This window comes from Aotus nancymaae, unplaced genomic scaffold (assembly GCF_030222135.1).
Source record: "Aotus nancymaae isolate 86718 unplaced genomic scaffold, 86718_ANA_hifiasm-v0.15.2.pri h1tg000048l, whole genome shotgun sequence".
Classification (NCBI taxonomy): Eukaryota; Metazoa; Chordata; class Mammalia; order Primates; family Aotidae; genus Aotus; species Aotus nancymaae.
The window spans coordinates 2,429,322-2,447,748 of NW_026988462.1; the positions used below are offsets into that span (position 1 = coordinate 2,429,322).

Genomic DNA, 18,427 nt, shown 5'->3' on the forward strand with positions numbered 1-18,427 from the left:
TCCTAGCCACACGCAGCACAGAGGGTCGGCCCTGGGAGGGTGCTGACCTCAGGATCACAGAGCAAATAGTTCCCACAAGTGCCTTTCTCCTGACACAGTGTCCTGCATCTGTGCAGTTCCAGCTCTCCTCTAATGGAGCAGAGGCCATCGTGGGGACGATAGGCACCATTGGGTGGTTAGTGATGTCTAGCCAAAAACCCATTAATACCATCTGCACCTTCGAAGGATGAAGGTCGAGTGGGGAGGAGAACTGGGATTCAAATTTGTTCCTTGGCTTCAAGAGGAGCCCTGATGTCCTGAGTCAGCACTGGTGTTGAAAGCCAGTCTTGACCTGAAACTTCTTACCAGGTCAGAATCCGGAGCTTCATGTTTCCTCTGTTCATATCAAAAGGTGTCTAGGATTGGCTGCTGCGTGGAGCCCTAGGATCCGACTGGGGGGATACCCTCAGGTGTGATGCTGTCCTGAGAGGAAATATCCGGGGGGCTTCCCAGGGCAGCAGAGGGGGCCAGGGTGACACCATCCCAGGTTGGGTCTCTACCATTATAATTTTCTGATGACAATTTCTAGCTGGAAAACTGCCCACAAAACGATATTTGGCTTTTATTTGGTCTTTTTCCTTTGGTTTATAAGCTTTCCATTGGCCTTTTCTGTACATATTCCTGCACGTATAGATATTTTATTAAAAGGGCAGCTTGATTATCAGATTTTAGGGGCGGGTATATTGGAAAGATCCTGATAAAGAGTGAGCTTTAGAATGAAAGAAGACCTTTATGGATGAATGGGCTTGCTGTAGACAAATTGTTCACTATTCCTTTCAGCACAGAATGCCTCTTCAAATTTAATGGCCAGGTTAATTTGATGAAATGGGTTTTCAGGGCATTTTGTTTGTTTGCAATTAGCTTTAGGATTTCTTACTTATGGGAAGAATAATCTATATTAAAAAATGGGAGATTGGCCTAAAGTTCAGCCATACTAAAACACAACTCTGATTTTTACTCTCTGGGGACCCTGTTACATTGTGTTGTACTTGGTATGTTCTCAGTTAAGAGTTTTGGCCAAAATGTCTCCAAAATTGAGTGCTGTTGTACAGATGACCTCCCATGTTCCTCAGTGTGCTTGCTGAAGAGCCCATGCCGACTCTGGTGAAGGTGGTGGCGGTGCACCACATTGCAGGTTCGATCCCCAGACAGACCTGTGAGGTCATTGTCCATGTGACCGAGAAGCGAAGAACTTGCTTGAGGTCATGCAGCAATGTGTCACAGCTTTTGAGTCCAGGGCTTTGGCGTCGTCTTTCGTGCCCTTTCTGTTGTATGTTGCTGTGAGAACTCAGGAGACAGTGATGGACATGCTCAGTGTCTGGAATTGGATAGGCGTGGGTTCCCATTCAAACTCTGTGCCTGGAGACAAGTCATCACATAACCATCAGAAAATGGAGCTCTCACCCCCTGCATAGAGGGCACTCGGGCATGACGGTAACTTTGCTTACGGCCTCCTCCTATCCAGGCCACATCCAAGACCATATCCAAGAGAAGAGTGTCATTGCTTCTGACTACAGCAGTCACCTAATCTGTGACACTGAGAATGCCAGGAGCTCTGGGAATCTAGCTCCTTTATGGGTGTGAAAACGGAGCTGCCTTAAGTATTAAGGTGTTTGGCAAGACATTCTCTTAGATTCGGTTAAGTTTCTGCTCAGACATTATTAGGCTTTCTCTTTCACAAACTTTCTGGAAGTATGTGTGTGTGTTTCTCTCTGGGAGACAGAGACTGTCATGTCAGGACCTCTTGACAGCTGTGTGTGTGTGTGTGTGTCTCTCTCTCTCTCCCTCTCTCTCTCTCTCTCTCTCTCTCTCTCTCTCTCTCTCTCTCTCTCTCTCTCTCTCTCTCGCGCGCGCGCGCGTGCGCGCGCGCGCCGCCCACCCCCCCACACACAGGGCCAGTGCCTTTTGCTTTATTTCTTTGCCATCATTTTTCCTGCAGTTGGCCTCTTGTCTAACTAACATTGTCTTCCTTCTCCTGGCAGTGCCTATGGTGTAGAGCCTTCTTTCCCGGCTCCTGTAGATAGACCTTTTCTATTTTAAGAGATTTAATGGTTACCTTTATAAGGCAGTTTAAAGGTCCATGGATTTCTGCAAATTTTGGTAGCCATCATCTTGCCTCTGTAGTTCCTAGCATCATTTCATAGACCTAGGAGCCTGTTAAGTAGGGTAGGGTCATCGCATCGATGGCCAAATGCACCTTCTGGAAGCCTCATGTTAGGACCCCACCTAGACCTGCCTCTGGGCCCACAGGGGGCCTCTGGCCCCTCCCTGTTTGGTGTCTTGTTAGTCTTTTCCTCACCCCAGCCTCAGCAATCAAGGATCTGTTTCCCACCAGTCGAATTTTGTCACTTAGAGAATTTTCTATAAAGGGACTCATACTGTATATGACCTTTGGGGCTCGTAGACAGTGTTAAGAAGTTGGATGACAAGAGGGTGAGTGGGGGGATTAGAAAGGAGCTTTGGGGTTTAGATGCACAAGCTGAGTGTGGCCTCAGTGCGAAGGGCAGTGGAGGAAACCATGAGCTTTTAGGAAGATCAGCTCTGTCGGCAGGGCACAGGCAGGTCTCAAAGTGGATCAGTTGGAGGCTGCCACTGGGGGAGGGCAGGCCAGGCAGTGACCTGGAGGGGGCTGGATGGAGAGACACCTCGGAAGAACCATGGCACGGTTTGCATGTTGGGGTGAGAGAGGAATGGGGGTGCGGAGGTTTCCAGCTTTGGAAATGGTAGGTAACCGCAATGCTAATGATGAAGCACGTGGTGGGGGGCCTGGGGACAGGCCCCAGGTGGGTCCAGAGATACTGGTGGGAGAGAGAGACTGTGGGTATGGAAGGGTGAGTTGGAATGGAAGCAGCCACCCCTGATCTGTTGGTGGTAGAGCCAGACAGGCCGGCAGGTAGGTTTCCACCTGCGTGGCCAATTGGCCAAATTGGTGGCGACTGGCTGGGGTGAGGAGATTCTGAGGCTCAGTTCAGCTCTGGGAGGAGAGAACTTGTGATTCATTAGAGATGTTTGCCAAGGCCAGAGTGGAGGAGAGCCCGTGCCTGCCACCAGCTCCCTTCCCTGCTTCAGGCTCAGCTGCCCTCCAGCAGCCTCTCACCCGTGCCTGTGGGGATAGTGGTATGAGAAGTACTGGATATTAGAGCACATCACCCTCAGTTTCTTTCTGTTTTCATGGAAAAGCATAGAGAAGCTCCAGAGGAGTTTAGTGTGGCTTGACTGCAAGCGGTACATTTGGAGCTGAGTAACTCTGAAAGTTGATTAGTAATGCCACATGCATTTTTCATTGCCAGAAATGATCAAAAGAAGATGATGACAGCTATTCAGGTTTAAAAATATAAAATATTTAAGTCATCATAGAACAATTTTAACGAATTCTTTCAAGGGATTATGGAATATAATGAAATGTTGTGTTGCATTGTGGAATGGGCCTGCTTCTGAGCTGCAGAAGGGCAGAGCTTCGAAATTCTCTTTGTAAATTTTGAGTGGGTAACAGGATACCTCACACTTGGGTTTTCTCCTCGAAGGAGCCAGAATCCTGGAGGCCAGGCTGGAGTTGCCCCTCCACCCCAAGACTGGGCTGAGAGGTCCACAGTTTTTTGAGATGAGAGGGAGCAGGAAAATGCCCACCTTCTGGTGTTCTCATTGAGCACAGAATCAGTCTGTAAATCAGAAGACACCTCCATCTGTCTTTCTCATTCATTGTGGTTTTCACCTTGCAATGTAGGTGTGCTCATGACATTGGCAGGGCAGACCCCAGATCATGACCGTTCTGCGTAGTCTGTGAAGGGAGCCCGAGACTGATGGTCTCTGGTCTGTCCTGGGCCGACCTGCACATCCTCATGAATGAAAGTCCGGTGGCCCAGTGGGAACCCAGGGGTCAGCCTGGTGGAGATGGCTCTCTCCAGCTTCCTGGAGGCCTGATTATTAGTCTAGGGAGCTGTGGCTGGGGAGACTGTCCCCTCAGAGCTCTCATTTTGCTTTCTGCTGTTGAGTCAGGCCCAGAGAGGTGCAGGAGCTCAGGGGACCATGCAGGGCTGTGTCTGCAGCTGCTGAGCATGCAGTCACAGTAGGGGACATGTGTTCCAATAAAGCAGGTGGCTCTGTCCCTCCCCTTGCTTTGGAATTTTCAACCGTCTGCTTCTGAACCCCTCTGGTCTCCTGTGGCTGCTGGCTCTGTGTGTGTGGCTGGGCGGTGCTGGTGAGGCAGTGCTGGGCCCTCCCACTTCGCTTGTGACTCTAAGGGTCCCGTGTCCTCTGCATCCAGGGTTCGGTTCTGCCTCTTGAACTGCATTTGGTCCTTCCTCAGAAGAGCCTCCCCGCTCAGGTTTGCCTGAGAGGCCTGTGCTCTTCAGTCTTTCAAGGCACAGGGGCGCAGGAGGTGGGTCCAGAGATACTGGGGAAGGGGCTGCCAGTGGCCCATGGGAGCTGCCCAGGTGTGGGCATAGCCTCTGTGCCCGGGCTCCCCCAGATCTCTTGACTCTGACCTGGCCTTTGAGGTCTTAACTTCCATCCTCACTGGTGGCCTGCAGAACCTGTTTCCCGGCACCTTGTCCCTGTGCAGGCCACGTGTCCACACCGCTCTAATGGGAGTGTGGTCTTGGCCACTGGCATCAGATGTCTTCTTCGTCTCTGGGCTTTTTAGATGAAGTGGAGGGAGAAGGGCAGACTTGTTTTTTTTTTTTTTTTTTGTATAGCTGAGGTCTCCCTTTATTATCCAGGCTGGTCTCAAACTCCTTAACTCAAGTGATCCACTGGCCTCCCAAAATGCTGGGATTACAGGTGTGAGCCACCAGGCCCAGCCTGAAGGGCATGCTTTGGTTGGAGACGTCAGGAGTGGTCAGCTGGAAAGCCGAGCTGACTGAGAGGCAGTGGCTGGAGTGCCGTGGAGGGAGAAGCATTGGCAGTATGCTGGGGTGAAAGGGGCTTTCGAGATAGGGCAGGCTTTGCTTTCTTCGTTTTTTAAACAATTTTCGTCCTGTTTTCTCTCTGTCTTATTTCTGTGAGCAGATGCTTTGTCCTTTGTCAAGGTGTAGGTATAATGTTTTTCATGGATGCAAAGTTGTCTTAGTGTCCTAATATGACTCAGGTGTTTTCCCCTGCAGTGCACACACCGTACAGCCAGCCTAATAGGTGTGGGTTTATTGAGGGTGTACTTGTTCCAGGCTCTGGGTCAAGAGCTCTGCATGAACTGTCTCAGCAAATTGTCATGACAAAGCTAAGAGGAAAGTACTTCTGTCTGCCCCATTTTACAGATGAGAAAACTGAGCAGAAGAGATGTTGAGTGTCTTGCCTTTGGTCCCAGAGCTGGCAGAGGGCAGAGGAGGGGTTTGAACCTAGCCAGCAGGCCCCTGCCTCCTCACTGTTACTAGGCTTGGGACCATGTCGTTAGAAACAGGGCTGAAAAGCAGGATATTCCATTTATATGGCTGTGTTAGAGTTTATTTAACCTGTCTTCTGCTGCTTAATTAGGTTGCCTTTACTATTACTTTTTTTTTTCTTTTGGAGATGGAGTCTTGCTGTGTCACCCAGGCTGGAGTGCAGTGGTGCGATCTTGGCTCACTGCATCCTCTGCCTCCCGGGTTCAAGCGATTCACCTGGCTCAGCCTCCCGAGTAGCTGGGACTACAGGTGCCTGCCACCATGCCCAGCTTATTTTTGTATTTTTAGTAGAGACGGGGTTTCACCATATTGGCCAGGCTGGTCTCAAACTCCTGACCTTGTGATCTGCCCACCTTGGCCTCCCAAAGTGCTGGGATTACAGGTGTGAGCCACTGCGCCCGGCCCACCTTTACTTCTTTTTACATTTTATTTTGTGTTTTAAGAAACTTGGGTTGTGCATTTCTGCTGTGGGGAGGAGTGAGTGAGTGCTTGTCAGCTCCCTGCCAAGACTTGGGAAATGTGATTGGAAAGGACGACAGCTGGCTTCCTGGAATTTGCTCATCATCTTCGGGGCCCATCCCAGGAGTGTGGGTGTGGAACATGTCATTCAGATACACAGGACTGCCGTCCACAGGCACATTTTCATGAGATGCTTGCCGGGTGAAATTGGCCTGCTGATTCTGACCCCCATGTGAGAGTAACCTGTGCACACGGTCACTGCTGTGTACCTGTCACATTCCCTGAGAAGATGCAGTGACTGAAATCTGTACACACTGTGAAGCAGAGATTTGTTTTGTAATTCTCATCAGCATCTTTTTGGAATTTATTTCGATTTTGGTTAGATGTGGGCCTATCACTCTTCACAGGGAATGGCCAGTCACTGAGAATAACTGGAAAATCGCAGGGCCTATGTATGTGTGCACACAGTAGAGCAGGCTTTTAAGAGCTGTGTATGGGCAGCAGACATTCTGCACAAAAAGTTGGCTAACTGATGATTTTTCAAGTCTGATTTCTTAGCATCTGCACTGAGTTTAGATGGGCATTCTCCGTAGGACCCCTTGGTGGCCCAGATCCATATTTGAGAGCTTGTGGCCCGTCCTCTCCAGAGGTGGGTGGCTGAGTGCTCAGAACCGAGGACCCTCACCCAGTGCTTCGGGCCACAGGGCATTATGCTCATCCTCACTGCAGAGTGTGCTGGTGTCACAGGTACTTGTGCTGTGCACACGTTTTTCGGCTATCGGGGGCCCCAAGCTTCTGGGAGACCCCAGGATGCTTCCCTATTGTCCTCATGAGAAACTTCTCTGCAGTTGTTGATTGGGATTTACCTGGGGCACTCTCTCCTTGGCTTTTTTGCTCTTCCCCCATCCTGCAGTCCAGGTGATGGTTTCCCTGCCCTACTGGGGAAGGGGAAGGGGCAGGGGCTTAGGATCATTTCAGAGCCTGGACTTGTGCCTGGGCCTTTCGATCTGGGGAAATGGATCTTCTACTTATCCTGGTCACTTACGAAGGATCCTGACCTTAATATGAGTTCGTGTAATAAATACCTTGGTTTTCCTAAATCTTGTAGGTAAAAATCAATGAGAGAGGATATGAGGATGTAGGCAGGTGCAGAATTTAGTTGACTAGACAGATGACCTGGTGCTGTCATGATGGAAGGACAGTTAAGCCCCCAGAAGAGGGAAAATTGAGTGTCATTTCTCTAAAGGTTTCACGTAACCCCAAGACCCCCCAAAATGGGAAGTTGGGCTGTTTGTTAAAATGCATAGGGAGATTTTAGGGAATTGGAAAGTTGTGAGTAGAGAAATAAGGGTCCGAGTGCCTTCTGTTCAGACACTGCATGGGATGTGTCAGACGCCTCCGTGGGAAGGTGCTGGATCCTCACTCTCAGTTGCCCTTAATGCAGAGATAGATGCCATTATTATTATTATTATCTTTTTATCCCTGAACCCTTCCCTCAGAGGAGGAAGCCAGGGCTCATCAGTGTGAGGCCATTTGTGGTGCTTGAGGCCCCGTGAGCTTGAGAAAGGGAAGTCACCCCTGTGCTTACCCTTGCCCAGAGGTTGTTAGAGAAGCTGATCCTCCTGCTTGTCCCAGGTTGGTGATCCCGGCTCCAGTGTAGGGACAGGCGTCTAATTGATATTTTTGAGTTCTGAGACCAGGGCCTGGGGAGGGGCTGCTGTGTGTAGGCTGCCCCCAGCCCCAATGCCACCCCCAGCCCCCAGTCTTGTTGCCTTATGGGAGGTGACCTTGGAAGGGAATGTTGGGGGGTGTCCATGTGTCCTGACTTCTCCCTGCCTCTGAAGAGGCTGAGCCCTTGGGTATCCTGATTCTCTTGCCTTGTCCTGGCTCAGGCTCTGCTTCCTTTCAGGCAGTGGGGGTGGGGGGGGGCGGTGAGGGCTGCAGGCCTTTCTAATTGAGGCCATAGTTGGCGCTCAGTGCAGCCCAAACTCTTCTAAAAAGGAAATTCTGAAGATGTTTGGCAGAATTGCGCCTTTTCTGCCAAGGACATCTACTTTCCTCGGTGAGCAAATTCTGGCAGCAGAATCTCGAGGTTCTTGTTTAAAACAGGCCATCTTTGGCATTGATTTTCTTCTGGCCAGGGGGACACAGTATGGTAATGAACCTGTGCAGGAATTGCCACAGGGCAGGCTGCCCACACAGGGAACCCTGCTTTGTTCCTCAGCAGATGGCTCCCTTGCCAGGGGTAATTTTTAGCCCAGTGTACAGCTGCTGACACAGAGGTCAGGGGTTCTGAAAGACAGCGCTTGAGCAGATTGAGACAGTGCAATGACCACTTACCGTGCAGGTGCCAGATGCCTGGGAAGGTCTTTTGGGACAACAGTGAAAGAGTGAAAATAGCTGTTTCCTAAGCCGTCTGGGTGCAGGCAAAAGGAAAACAGGCAGGTTACTAAAACATTCCAGAATCTGGAACATCTGCCTTCCCTGCACGCCCCGCCTCCCCTGCCCCCGGACACTTTTCTCCCGTAGTGGAGAAAATTCATCTCTGTTGAATTCTGTTATCTGCTGCTTTCATAAGAAACCACTATAGCACTTGGTGACCTAAAACAATAATGATTTAACGTTTCTCACCATTCCTTGGGTGAATGGGTGGTTTTTTCTGCCAGCTTTTCTGAGGCACATTCATGTGGCTGTGGCCAGCTGGAGAGTGGCTAGGGCCTGGGCTCAGCAGGGGCAGCGAGGAAGGCCGGGCGTCTTGCCCGGCTCTAGCAGTTGGCTGGGTGTTGAGACAGTGCCTTGGTCTCTTCCATGTGGCCTCTCCAGTGGCTAGAACAGGCCTCTTCACATGCTGCTGATGGAGGCGTTCTGAGAGGCAGAGCGAACGCTGTGGGGCCCCTTGGGGCTTGACCTTGGACATGGTATACTGGCACAGGAACCACAAGCCAGGCAGTTCCAGGTGTGGGCTGCTGTTACGGGAGCAGTGGGCAAAGTCTTGGGGGTGTAGACACAAGGGACGGGTTATTAGTGCCATTATTGTAACAATTCACAAGGTTGCCTTCCAGTCCCAAGGGTTCATGCTGCTCACACATGCAGGAGACACTCCTCTCTCTGCGTTCTCCCCACTTCCCTCCTGGCACGGCATCCAACTCAAAGTCTGCATGCCCTGCCTGCTTCGGGGCTGGGTGTGGACAGGCTGCCCACTCCTGAATCAGAGTCCCAGCTCAACGAGAGTGGCAGGACAGGAAGAATGGGGCGGCAGCAGAGACTCCTTTGCAAAGAGGGCAGGGGCGGAGCATCTCGCGGCAGATGGGCCGCAGCATTTCTGACCTAGAGCCAGGCATGGGCTGTCAGGGCCTCTGCTGGGGCAGTGCCCAGCTTCTAGCATCAGTTTTTGTATTTGGTGTCTATTGTTAATGAGTAGCAAGCCAACCAAAACCGAGTGGCCAAAACAGCAGGCTCACGATTTCTCGTGATTCTGTGGATTGACTGAGCTGTTTTGCTGGCCTTTTCTGGGCTCTCTGCAGTCAGTGAATGGCATGGTTGAGGCCAGGTGGCCTTGGATGACTTGAGGCACATCCTGGGGCCTCAGCTGGGGTCCAGGAAGTGGGTGGATGTCCTTGTCTTTCTGACCACAACATCTTTGACGGCCGGCCTTCCGATGCCCCGTGGTCACGTGCCTCTGCGGAGGGGCCTCTGCGAGCCCTCTTGCGGCCTTGCTTAGATTATATTCATCAGAACACAGAGCAAGATCTAGCCCAGGTCACATTCATAGCGGTGTGGGCCCAGAGAGGTGAAACTTGTGGGTGGTTATTCTTCTACCAGTCTCCCACAGGGTCCTCAACAACATGGTGAGGATTTGGATAAATTCTTGTTGCCCACTTTTTAAATTAACTCTCAAAAAGGAAAAGGCCACTGTTTTCTTAGTACGGGGGCGGGACAGTTACTGGAGTGGGTGATCAGCTGTCCTAATACTGTGATGTCTAGTGGCTAGTCCCTTGTTGGGGCTGCCTGTCTTCCTGTCCCCATCTGTGCTGGGCAGTGGTTCTTCAGGTGTGGTCCCTGGACCAGCAGCACCTCCCTCACCCTGGGATTCCAATTCTTGGGCCAACCTGGTTGACTGCATCAGAAACTCTTGGTGGGCTGCGGTTCTGTGGCCTAACAAGCCTTCCAGGGGAGTGTGAGATTTACCTGGGTCTGAGAATCACCGCTCCCAGGAATGACAGGGCTCACCGGCTCTTCTGACCTGAGCAAGGCAGGCTCTTACCACCCTTCTTGCCCTTGCCAGCAGGAAGTGCTGCCCCCTTTCCTCCAGGGCCTCCTGTCTGCATGGAGGATAGGCTTTGAGGTGTCCGACCTGGGTCCTGTTCGTGCCAGGGTGAGTCTGGGGTTTTCCTACTGCCCGGGATGTTTACCGACCACAGTCCCATGCCACTCATTATACCAGGGCACAAGGGTGTAGAGCCGTGTGAGACACAGTCCCCAACTCCTCATCTTGCAGCTGTGCGAAAGAGATGGCACAGTGCAGAGGGTGACTGTGGGAGGACAGTCCAGCAGCGGAAGCGCCGAATTCTGTGCACACATGTTGAGCTTGAGATGTCTGGGTAGAAAGAGACAATACCTGGGAAGCAGCTGGTCGGGGGGTTCCCGTTCAGAAGGCAGGCCTGAGCTAGCACTTTGAAAGCTGTCTGTACACGAGCCTTTAACACAGCCTTTCCTTCAAGGTGGCAATTGATCAGAATCCATTGGGGTGTTTTAAAAACATGGATTAGGTGTTCTTCCCTTCTGCATTCCCATGTATTTCTGCAAGAATGTCAGATATCCCAGGTGATTTCTGCTTGACCAGGTTTGGGAAATAAGGGCCCCACACCCTAAAACTGTCTGGCACCCCTGGGGAGAAGAAATAGAGGCCCAGGCTGGGACCTGGGATGATGCCCTGGAGTGAGGGCTGGCAAGGTGGGGTCAAGGTGGAGTCTGCATGAAGATCCTTCTGGAACTAGGGGGATTGGAAGAAACCACTGGGAGCAGGGCTGTGGATGCCAAGGGACTGGAAAGTTACCTGGAGGAGGGGGAGGGCGTGGTTGACTAGGCTTAGACACCACACTGCAGCCCTGTGACCGGAGCCGGAGTGGAGCCAGGCTGCAGTGGTGGGGAGGACTGGGCAGGTCCAGATGACTTTCAGGGGACTCCAGAGGAAGGAGAGAGTGGAGGAGGAGGGCTTCGGGTTAGGGAGAGTGCTTTTGTTTGTTTTAAATGGGAGACATTGGAACATGTTGCCAAGGGCAGAGAGCCAGCAGAGAAGGGTGAATGAAGAGGGAGCTGAGAAGGGGGTTATTGACAGAGCCGTATCCTGAAGGAGAGAAGGATGGACTCCAGAGCCCAGCTTTGGGGTTTGACCTTGAATAAAAGGAGGACCACCCCACCTCATCCTGGAGGGAGCAAGGTAAGGGAGAAGGCACGAAAAGTTGTTAGCTGCCGAAAACGGGGTGTGTTTCATTGCAGCTAAAAAAGGAGATACGTGCTTTTTCCCCCGCATCCCCAAAAGTGTCTCATCCTAGCAGCTTGTGTTAGAGGAAGTGGAGGTGCGGGTCCGAGGCCATGCACAGGGTAAGTTAGATGGGCAGCACCTACCCGGGCATTCTGGGGTGTTCCCAACAGTGACTGATGATACTCAGCTGGGGCATTGATAGGCTTGAAAATAAGAGGAGGCTATTGCCGCAGTTGCCGTAAAGCTCTGGCTGTGGGTCATGGACTATCTTGGTAACCCCAGGGGTCTTGGACTGTGTTTTTTAAAACCTGTAAATACACAGCCAGACTTCCTCCTGAGTATGATTGTGTCTTTAAAGACGTTTGAAATGGGCTAAGACTGAAAACACTAGCAATTGTTCAGGAAGAAAAAAATTAAATGCATCTCTATTAATCACCCAATTGATATGTTTAGTGCAGCACTTAAAGTAGAAAAGAAGTTGAATAGACAGGTTCATTTTTAATACAACGGATGTTTGTTTAGATTTTTAGGAGCCAAGGGGGATCATGGCTAAAACTGTAGTCCTTGTAATCCCCGTCTGCTCGTTAGACCTCGGATTATGCCGGCCATGACCTTCCGGTGTGGGCCGGGCGCTCAGTGTCCGGCCTCTGGCATGTCCTCGCTCGATAACCCCAGGACGCGTTTCCCGTTGGGTCTATGTCCAGCACGCCAGCCTTACTTTGTTCATTTTTTACTAAGATAGTTGTGGGAGGCTGGTTTGTGAGCTTTCGCGTTATTTGATGTGCAGTCTCAAGCGTGGGGCAGGGGCTCTGCTGCCTGATGTGCGGGAGGTCACTGTGGCGGTCCACTCATGTGTCATTGCGACAGTGTGTGTGTTGTTGCCATGGTGGACATGCTGGAGCACAGTAAGGTCTCCAAACTGGAAATGGGCTGACTGGCCTTCAGCAGTACCCTTAGAGAGCGGCTGCTCAGAACTCAGTGCGTCTCACCTTGGAGAGCTGTGACTAGGTGGCCCTGCACGGCCCCGCGGCTTGCCTGATGCATGATGCACCGCAGTTACTGTAAAGCTCTGTGTGTGTGTGTGCGCGCGCGTGTGTGTGTGTCCCATGTGTTTGCGCACTGCTTTGTGGATACCACTCTTCTGCGCCATCTTTCTTCTCGTTCTCTTTATTTACCTCCTTTTCCTCCTCTCGCTTGTTCCTTTTCCTGGTATTTCAGCTTCTTCAAAGGACGGATAGATTTTGAGGCTTGGTCTGGCATCTTCTTCCTCCTGTGGACTGTTTCTGAGGGAAGTTGTGTCTGCAGCAACGGCAGCTCTCAAGTCCTTTCTTGCTCTGTGGGGTTCCAGGCTGGTGCTTGTCGCCAGGGTGCCATTGGCATTTTGGGCTGGGCAGTTATTTGTGGGGAGATGTGCAGCGTCCCTATCTTGCTTTGCTAAACGTCAGGATTGCTCCTCAGTTTCCTGACAGACAAGCCCTGTGGATGACAGGTTACTGCCCCCTTTGAGAACTTGGCTGTTTACGTGACTCTAACAGCGTAACTGCTAGGATGAGAGCTTGAGCTCTGACAGCTGGCCTTCTTGGAAATGTATACTATATATGTATGTGCAACTAATCAGGTGGTTAAGAGCTTTTAGAAGCTATTTCCAGGGTACAGCATTTGTGTGTCAAAAGAAACCAGGCTGCTTATTGTTTTCTGGAATCTGGTTAGATTGTTATCGTTTTGGTGAAGGCAGTGCTATTCATGAAGATGGGTAGTTACGGTATACCTTTTTTTTTCTGTTCTGTGATCTAGCTGGTTAACATTTTAGTAAAAATCCGTTTGAAATCAGGAAGTTTTGGGGATTGGGTGGAGAGAAAAGTGAATTTTTTGCTTAGACAAGAGTTATTTTTCAATAAATCTGTGTATCCTAACATGTTCAAATAAGCATTTAGATTTTAATTTACTCTCGTTATACAAGAGTTGGAACCTTTTCCATGTTTTTTCATCTCGCTGGATAATTGTTCTTACTGCACGCTTGCTGCCTTTCACAGTCTGATGCATAAGTGTAGGTGAGACCTAGGAATCTTACACCCTGAACCTGTGGAGTTGTGCTCACCACTAGCCTGATCCTGGACACAGAAAATAGATGAGTCCCTGGAAGACCGTGTGGCCTATAACATTACAAATAAAATGAAAAAGGACTTGTGGTGCTATGAGGGTCTAAACTTTCCCTCTTTTTCCTTCTTTCTATAGAACCTAAAGGCAGATCCAGAAGAGCTTTTTACAAAACTAGAGAAAATTGGGAAGGGCTCCTTTGGCGAAGTGTTCAAAGGCATTGACAATCGGACTCAGAAAGTGGTTGCCATAAAAATCATTGATCTGGAAGAAGCTGAAGATGAGATAGAGGACATTCAACAAGAAATCACAGTGCTGAGTCAGTGTGACAGTCCATACGTAACCAAATATTATGGATCCTATTTGAAGGTAAGACTTAAAATAACGTGCTTTTCCGTTCTGCGGTGCTTGGCTGAGGCACAAGCAGTGGATGGGAAGGACTCTGATGTGATATAGCACAGCAGGGTTTCCGAGCAAGGAGAAAGTTTTGACCTTTGTGATCAAAAGAACCTGGCTTTGATATTTCTATCATCTCAAATGTCACCTATAGAAATATTTGTGGTGAAAATGTTTGATGTTACAATTCTCTTTTGAACAAGAAAGAGTATTTCCGAGTGGGTCTTTGTCATAAAAACTGTTTCTTATTAAGTTATTATAAAGTTATTCACCTAATTTTAGGATGGCTTATGATTAGTATTAAAAACTCATACCAACTTGAATGTTAATCTTGATATTCTTAGTTACCAGCTTTTGTTTAATACTGTTAAAAACTGCTGGTGAGAATTGATGATGATGAGTTAGCTAGCTTGCCTACCCTTTAAAAAATGCTAGGTAAATTGATAATTACTTAAATAAAATGATAGTTATAGTAATATGACACAAAAATTGTTCTGGACTGCCCCTCTGTTCTTTAAGTGGGAAAGAATAGTGTTAAAAACAGTTTTCTGATCCTGCATGGAACCATTTTACCATTTGAGACATTGTAGAACAATCCTGTTATAACACTCAGAAGGCTCACGACTGTTCCTTGTGTTTCAAGTTCCTCAGCATATGCCTGCTTCACTGAACTTAAAAATGTTGTAACCTTTAAAATGGGTGTTAGCAATCATAAGAATTGGCGGGAAAAAAAACCCTCTGAAATAAGTATTGTGGAATACAAAACTATGAAGAAAGAAAGGATGATTGTCCAGGGGAGGCAGCGTTAAACCTGGATCATTTGGGCCAGGCCTCTTTCTCTCCTGGGTTCTGATGTCAGAAGGAAGCATGGAGGTTTTGCTTCTGTAGAAATATAGTAAGCTATAAGTCAAAGGATGGACAGTTTGAGAACCACTGATTCTCTAAAATGAATATTTCAAGGAAATCAAAATTGAGTGGTGATCCCTTTTTTGTCCCCTTGTATGAAGGATGGCAACATGTTATAGGTCAAATGTAGCATTTTGAAATGGAAAGAGTGAGTTTTGGAGTCAAGTGTCACGGGACTTGAATCTTGTTCTTATTTACTTTGGTGTGTGGCCTTGAATTATTTTTTATATCTTCATTATTTTTTCATTATTTTTTATATCTTCCCCACTTTCTCATTTGGAAAATGGAAAATCATGGTATATATCGATCATATTGCTACAAAAAATAAATGGAATTAAGTATGCGAAAGGACCTGACGTGTAGTAGGTACTTAATGAGTACTCATTTTCCTTCCTTGGTAGAATTTATTTATGTATCATCTCTTAAATTACCCTGCAATGAAGGTAGTTTGCGGTGAAGATATTCATTGAAGTCAAACCAAGAAAACCAGGACCAAAGAATGGAAGAAGAATGCCAACAGAAAAAGCAAATGTTGCTGTGGTGGTGCACCCAGTTTGGGTCTTGACACAGCAAAAAGGAAAGCACGACACGTGTGACTTCCCTGGGGCAATGCCAGCATCTTCTCGATGTTAAATTTATTTTTTTCTTTTTTTTGAGACGGAGTCTTGTTGTGTCACCCAGGCTGGAGTGCAGTGGTACCATCTCAGCTCACTGCGATCTCCGCCTCCTGGATTCAAGCAATTCTCCTGCCTCAGCCTCCCGAGTAGCTGGGACTGCAGGCGCCCACCACCACACCTGGCTAATTTTTATATTTTTAGTAGAGATGGGTTTCATCATGTTGGCTAGGCTGGTCTCGAACTGATGACCTTGGGTGATCCACCCGTTTCGGCCTCCCAAAGTGTTGGGAGTACAGACGTGAGCCACCACACCTGGCCTCGATGTTAAATTTCGATTGAAAACAAACAGCTAAAGAAACTCAGCTTGGGCTCTGTCCACTGTACTGCCTACTATTCCCTGTGAAATGACTTCAGCAGTAGTGTTCTAGTCAATCCAGAGTTGGATTTCATGTGGTTTGCTGATATTGCATTTTAATATGAATTATTATGATACCTTTGGCAAAGGAAGTATGGAGAATCCTGACAAATATTTGGTGATTTATACCAGCTAATATTTAACTATGGAAATTAAGGATCAGTGGTTCAGAACATAATCTTCAACCTCAGCTCCTTAGCACAGTTTTTACTGCATGCTGGAATGGATTGCTTTATTGTGACCGAATATGGTGTCTACAGTACATATCTGCACATATCTAGAGGTTCCATCCCACACGTCTTGTTTTTTCCTGAGTTGCTAATTCTAAAACATTAGGTTCGAGATCAGCCTAACTTTGATCTTAGTTTGCCCCCGTATTTTGTTTAGTTATCGTAATGTCAGCCGCTGTAGTAAACTCCTTAAATGTGCAATGACTCATACATGATAGAAATGTATCTCTTCCTCACTGGTTGCCCTGATCTGTGGGCTGTTTTCCTTTAGTCATGGATTCAGGAACCCAAGTTCCTTTTATCTTATTGTTCTTTAATCTTTCATCTTGGCAAGTGGCTGTGCTCGGCTGCTATAAGTCAGCGTTGGGGGAGAGGGAGGTTAGGGTATGGGAAGTTTTTATGTGCCCAGGTCTGGACGTAGAGCATGTTATTTCTGTTCGTGTTCTCCTGGCCAGAACTCAGCCACATGACCACACCTGACCCAGGGGAGGCCAGGAAATGTCATTGAATTTTGTGCCTCGTGGGAAGAGGACACAGGCTGTGTATACAGTGGGCTATTCTACTCAGTCACTTCATCTCTGCAGGAAGTGGAATAGCTTGGGGAGTGGCCTTCAGGTGCTGATTGCCTCCAGGCAGGTTGAAAAGTTTTGATACTTTATCTAAAGGCTCTCTGTATTTTACTAGGCAGATTGTCCTTTAGGGAGTATCTGCCACAAGAATGCCTGGAATAACGTGGCCATTGTGGAAAGTTGGCCTGGATTTTAAAACCATGTGAAAGACAATTGTCTTATTTGGCTAAACACATCATGAACTGCTCTTCTAAAACAATAATTAACTATTATAATTGAGCAGGACAAGAACCCAGACCTGTAATTCTGTCTGCCCATTCTTGTGTAATGGAGTGTCATGAAATTCTTCGGGCCTCTTCTCCATGATGCATCAGAGGCCATTCTTCATCATCTTGGTAGGTTTAGGAAGTTTGGTCCTAATGTCAAGCAGGATACAGATTAAATGGATTTGTAAGGCGAATGTGTCTTTGGCACAGAATTGGACATAGTGCTCTATATGGTTTCCGTTGTCATTTTAAAACACTCCCTGTAGCATTCAGAGTTATTATTCTTAGTTCTTTAGGGGTGATTGGAGAGAGGGCCTTAGGATTTCACCCTGTGTTAAGGGACTTTTATACAGCAGGATAGGACAAGGAAGAGATTGCCATAAGGTGGTTTCTTCATTGCTGGGTTAGCATTCACAGGTCTCATAATTATGTTTTGATTCATTCCTCTGGTCAAAAGAGATTTAGAACAATAGATAACTGGTCTGAGTATTTTGAATGTTACTGAGGCTCAGGTGAGTGGTATTAATTTTGACTGTAGCAATGATTAAGTCACAGAATTGCTTTGTAGCATGTTTTTTTCCACTAAAGATTAAAAACAAGGACAAGAATTTAGGGAGGAGAAGGAACAGCACAACAGTGAATTTTCTTTTTTTTTTTTTTATTAATATTTATGGATCTGAGGCCTGGAAAGGTCTTGAAGATGATGACAGACCATGAAAAAACTTCGCTCGTTGTCATTTCATTGTTTACTTTTTGGGAAATTAAACCAGCTAGGAAATTTAATTAACTAGAACCCTCCACATCCCAGCCATTATATGCTTGGATTTTTCTACCACTGAGGTACCATCCACAAAGTCAAAATGAAACCGCCTCTGTGTGAGATTGGGTAGGACATGGGGTGGTGTGCAGGAGTGGAGAGAGAATTTTTTCATTTTGTTTTTTAATTAGGCAGTGAAGACATATGATTGTAACCAAACAGGATGGTGCAGTACAGGATTCTGACCTGTTTTTCCTCTTTGCAGCATTCTCAAATGTGCATTCCCTTCAGCACTTACAAATCTCATATTCTTTGGTTTGTTTTGGGGAGCTTGCCCCCCATCAGAATCTCCATATTGAGATTCACTTTTAGTGATAGCTAAGATTTTAGTCTCGGATTCTATTACAGGTACTCACTGGTCGCCATTTGAGCCACCAGGTTCTTTGAGGAAACGCAGATATGCTTCCATGATTAATATAAAGATTAGATCATGTATGTAAAGTGCTGGCATATAGGAGGTTTTTAGTAAATGATGACTTTTCCCTTATTAAAAAAAAATTGATCTGTGCCAAACAGGCTCAAAATTCACAAGTCTTAAAAATAGTTAGCATTATATTCCTCTCAAACATCAAGCCAGTTTAACCAAAGCAAATCAGGTGCAAGATCTTAAAAAAAAAAAAAAGAAACATGCCTTGTCTTATTGTGGATTCAGATTCCTGACTTACAAGTAAGTTTTCATCAGTTCCTAAAAACGTTCTGGGTAGTTTGACCCATCAGAGTCACCAGAAAACTAATATGGGAAAGTCCCTTGGT

The 18,427-nt window shown here is 47.7% G+C and overlaps 1 protein-coding gene across 4 annotated transcripts in view; it reads left to right on the forward strand.

Annotated features, from left to right (window-relative positions):
- STK24 (serine/threonine kinase 24) overlaps positions 1 to 18,427 on the forward strand; it is a 130,593-nt gene that overhangs the window by 44,684 nt on the left and 67,482 nt on the right. For 3 of the 4 annotated variants that reach the window (XM_012458639.2, XM_012458638.1, XM_064362216.1), the window contains exon 2: positions 13,597 to 13,827. In XM_012458639.2, coding sequence (XP_012314062.1) covers positions 13,597 to 13,827 — 231 coding nt within the window. Of the gene's footprint in view, positions 1 to 2,742; positions 2,763 to 13,596; positions 13,828 to 18,427 lie in introns of those variants that run through there. The other variant, XM_012458641.1, reaches the window with a different exon arrangement.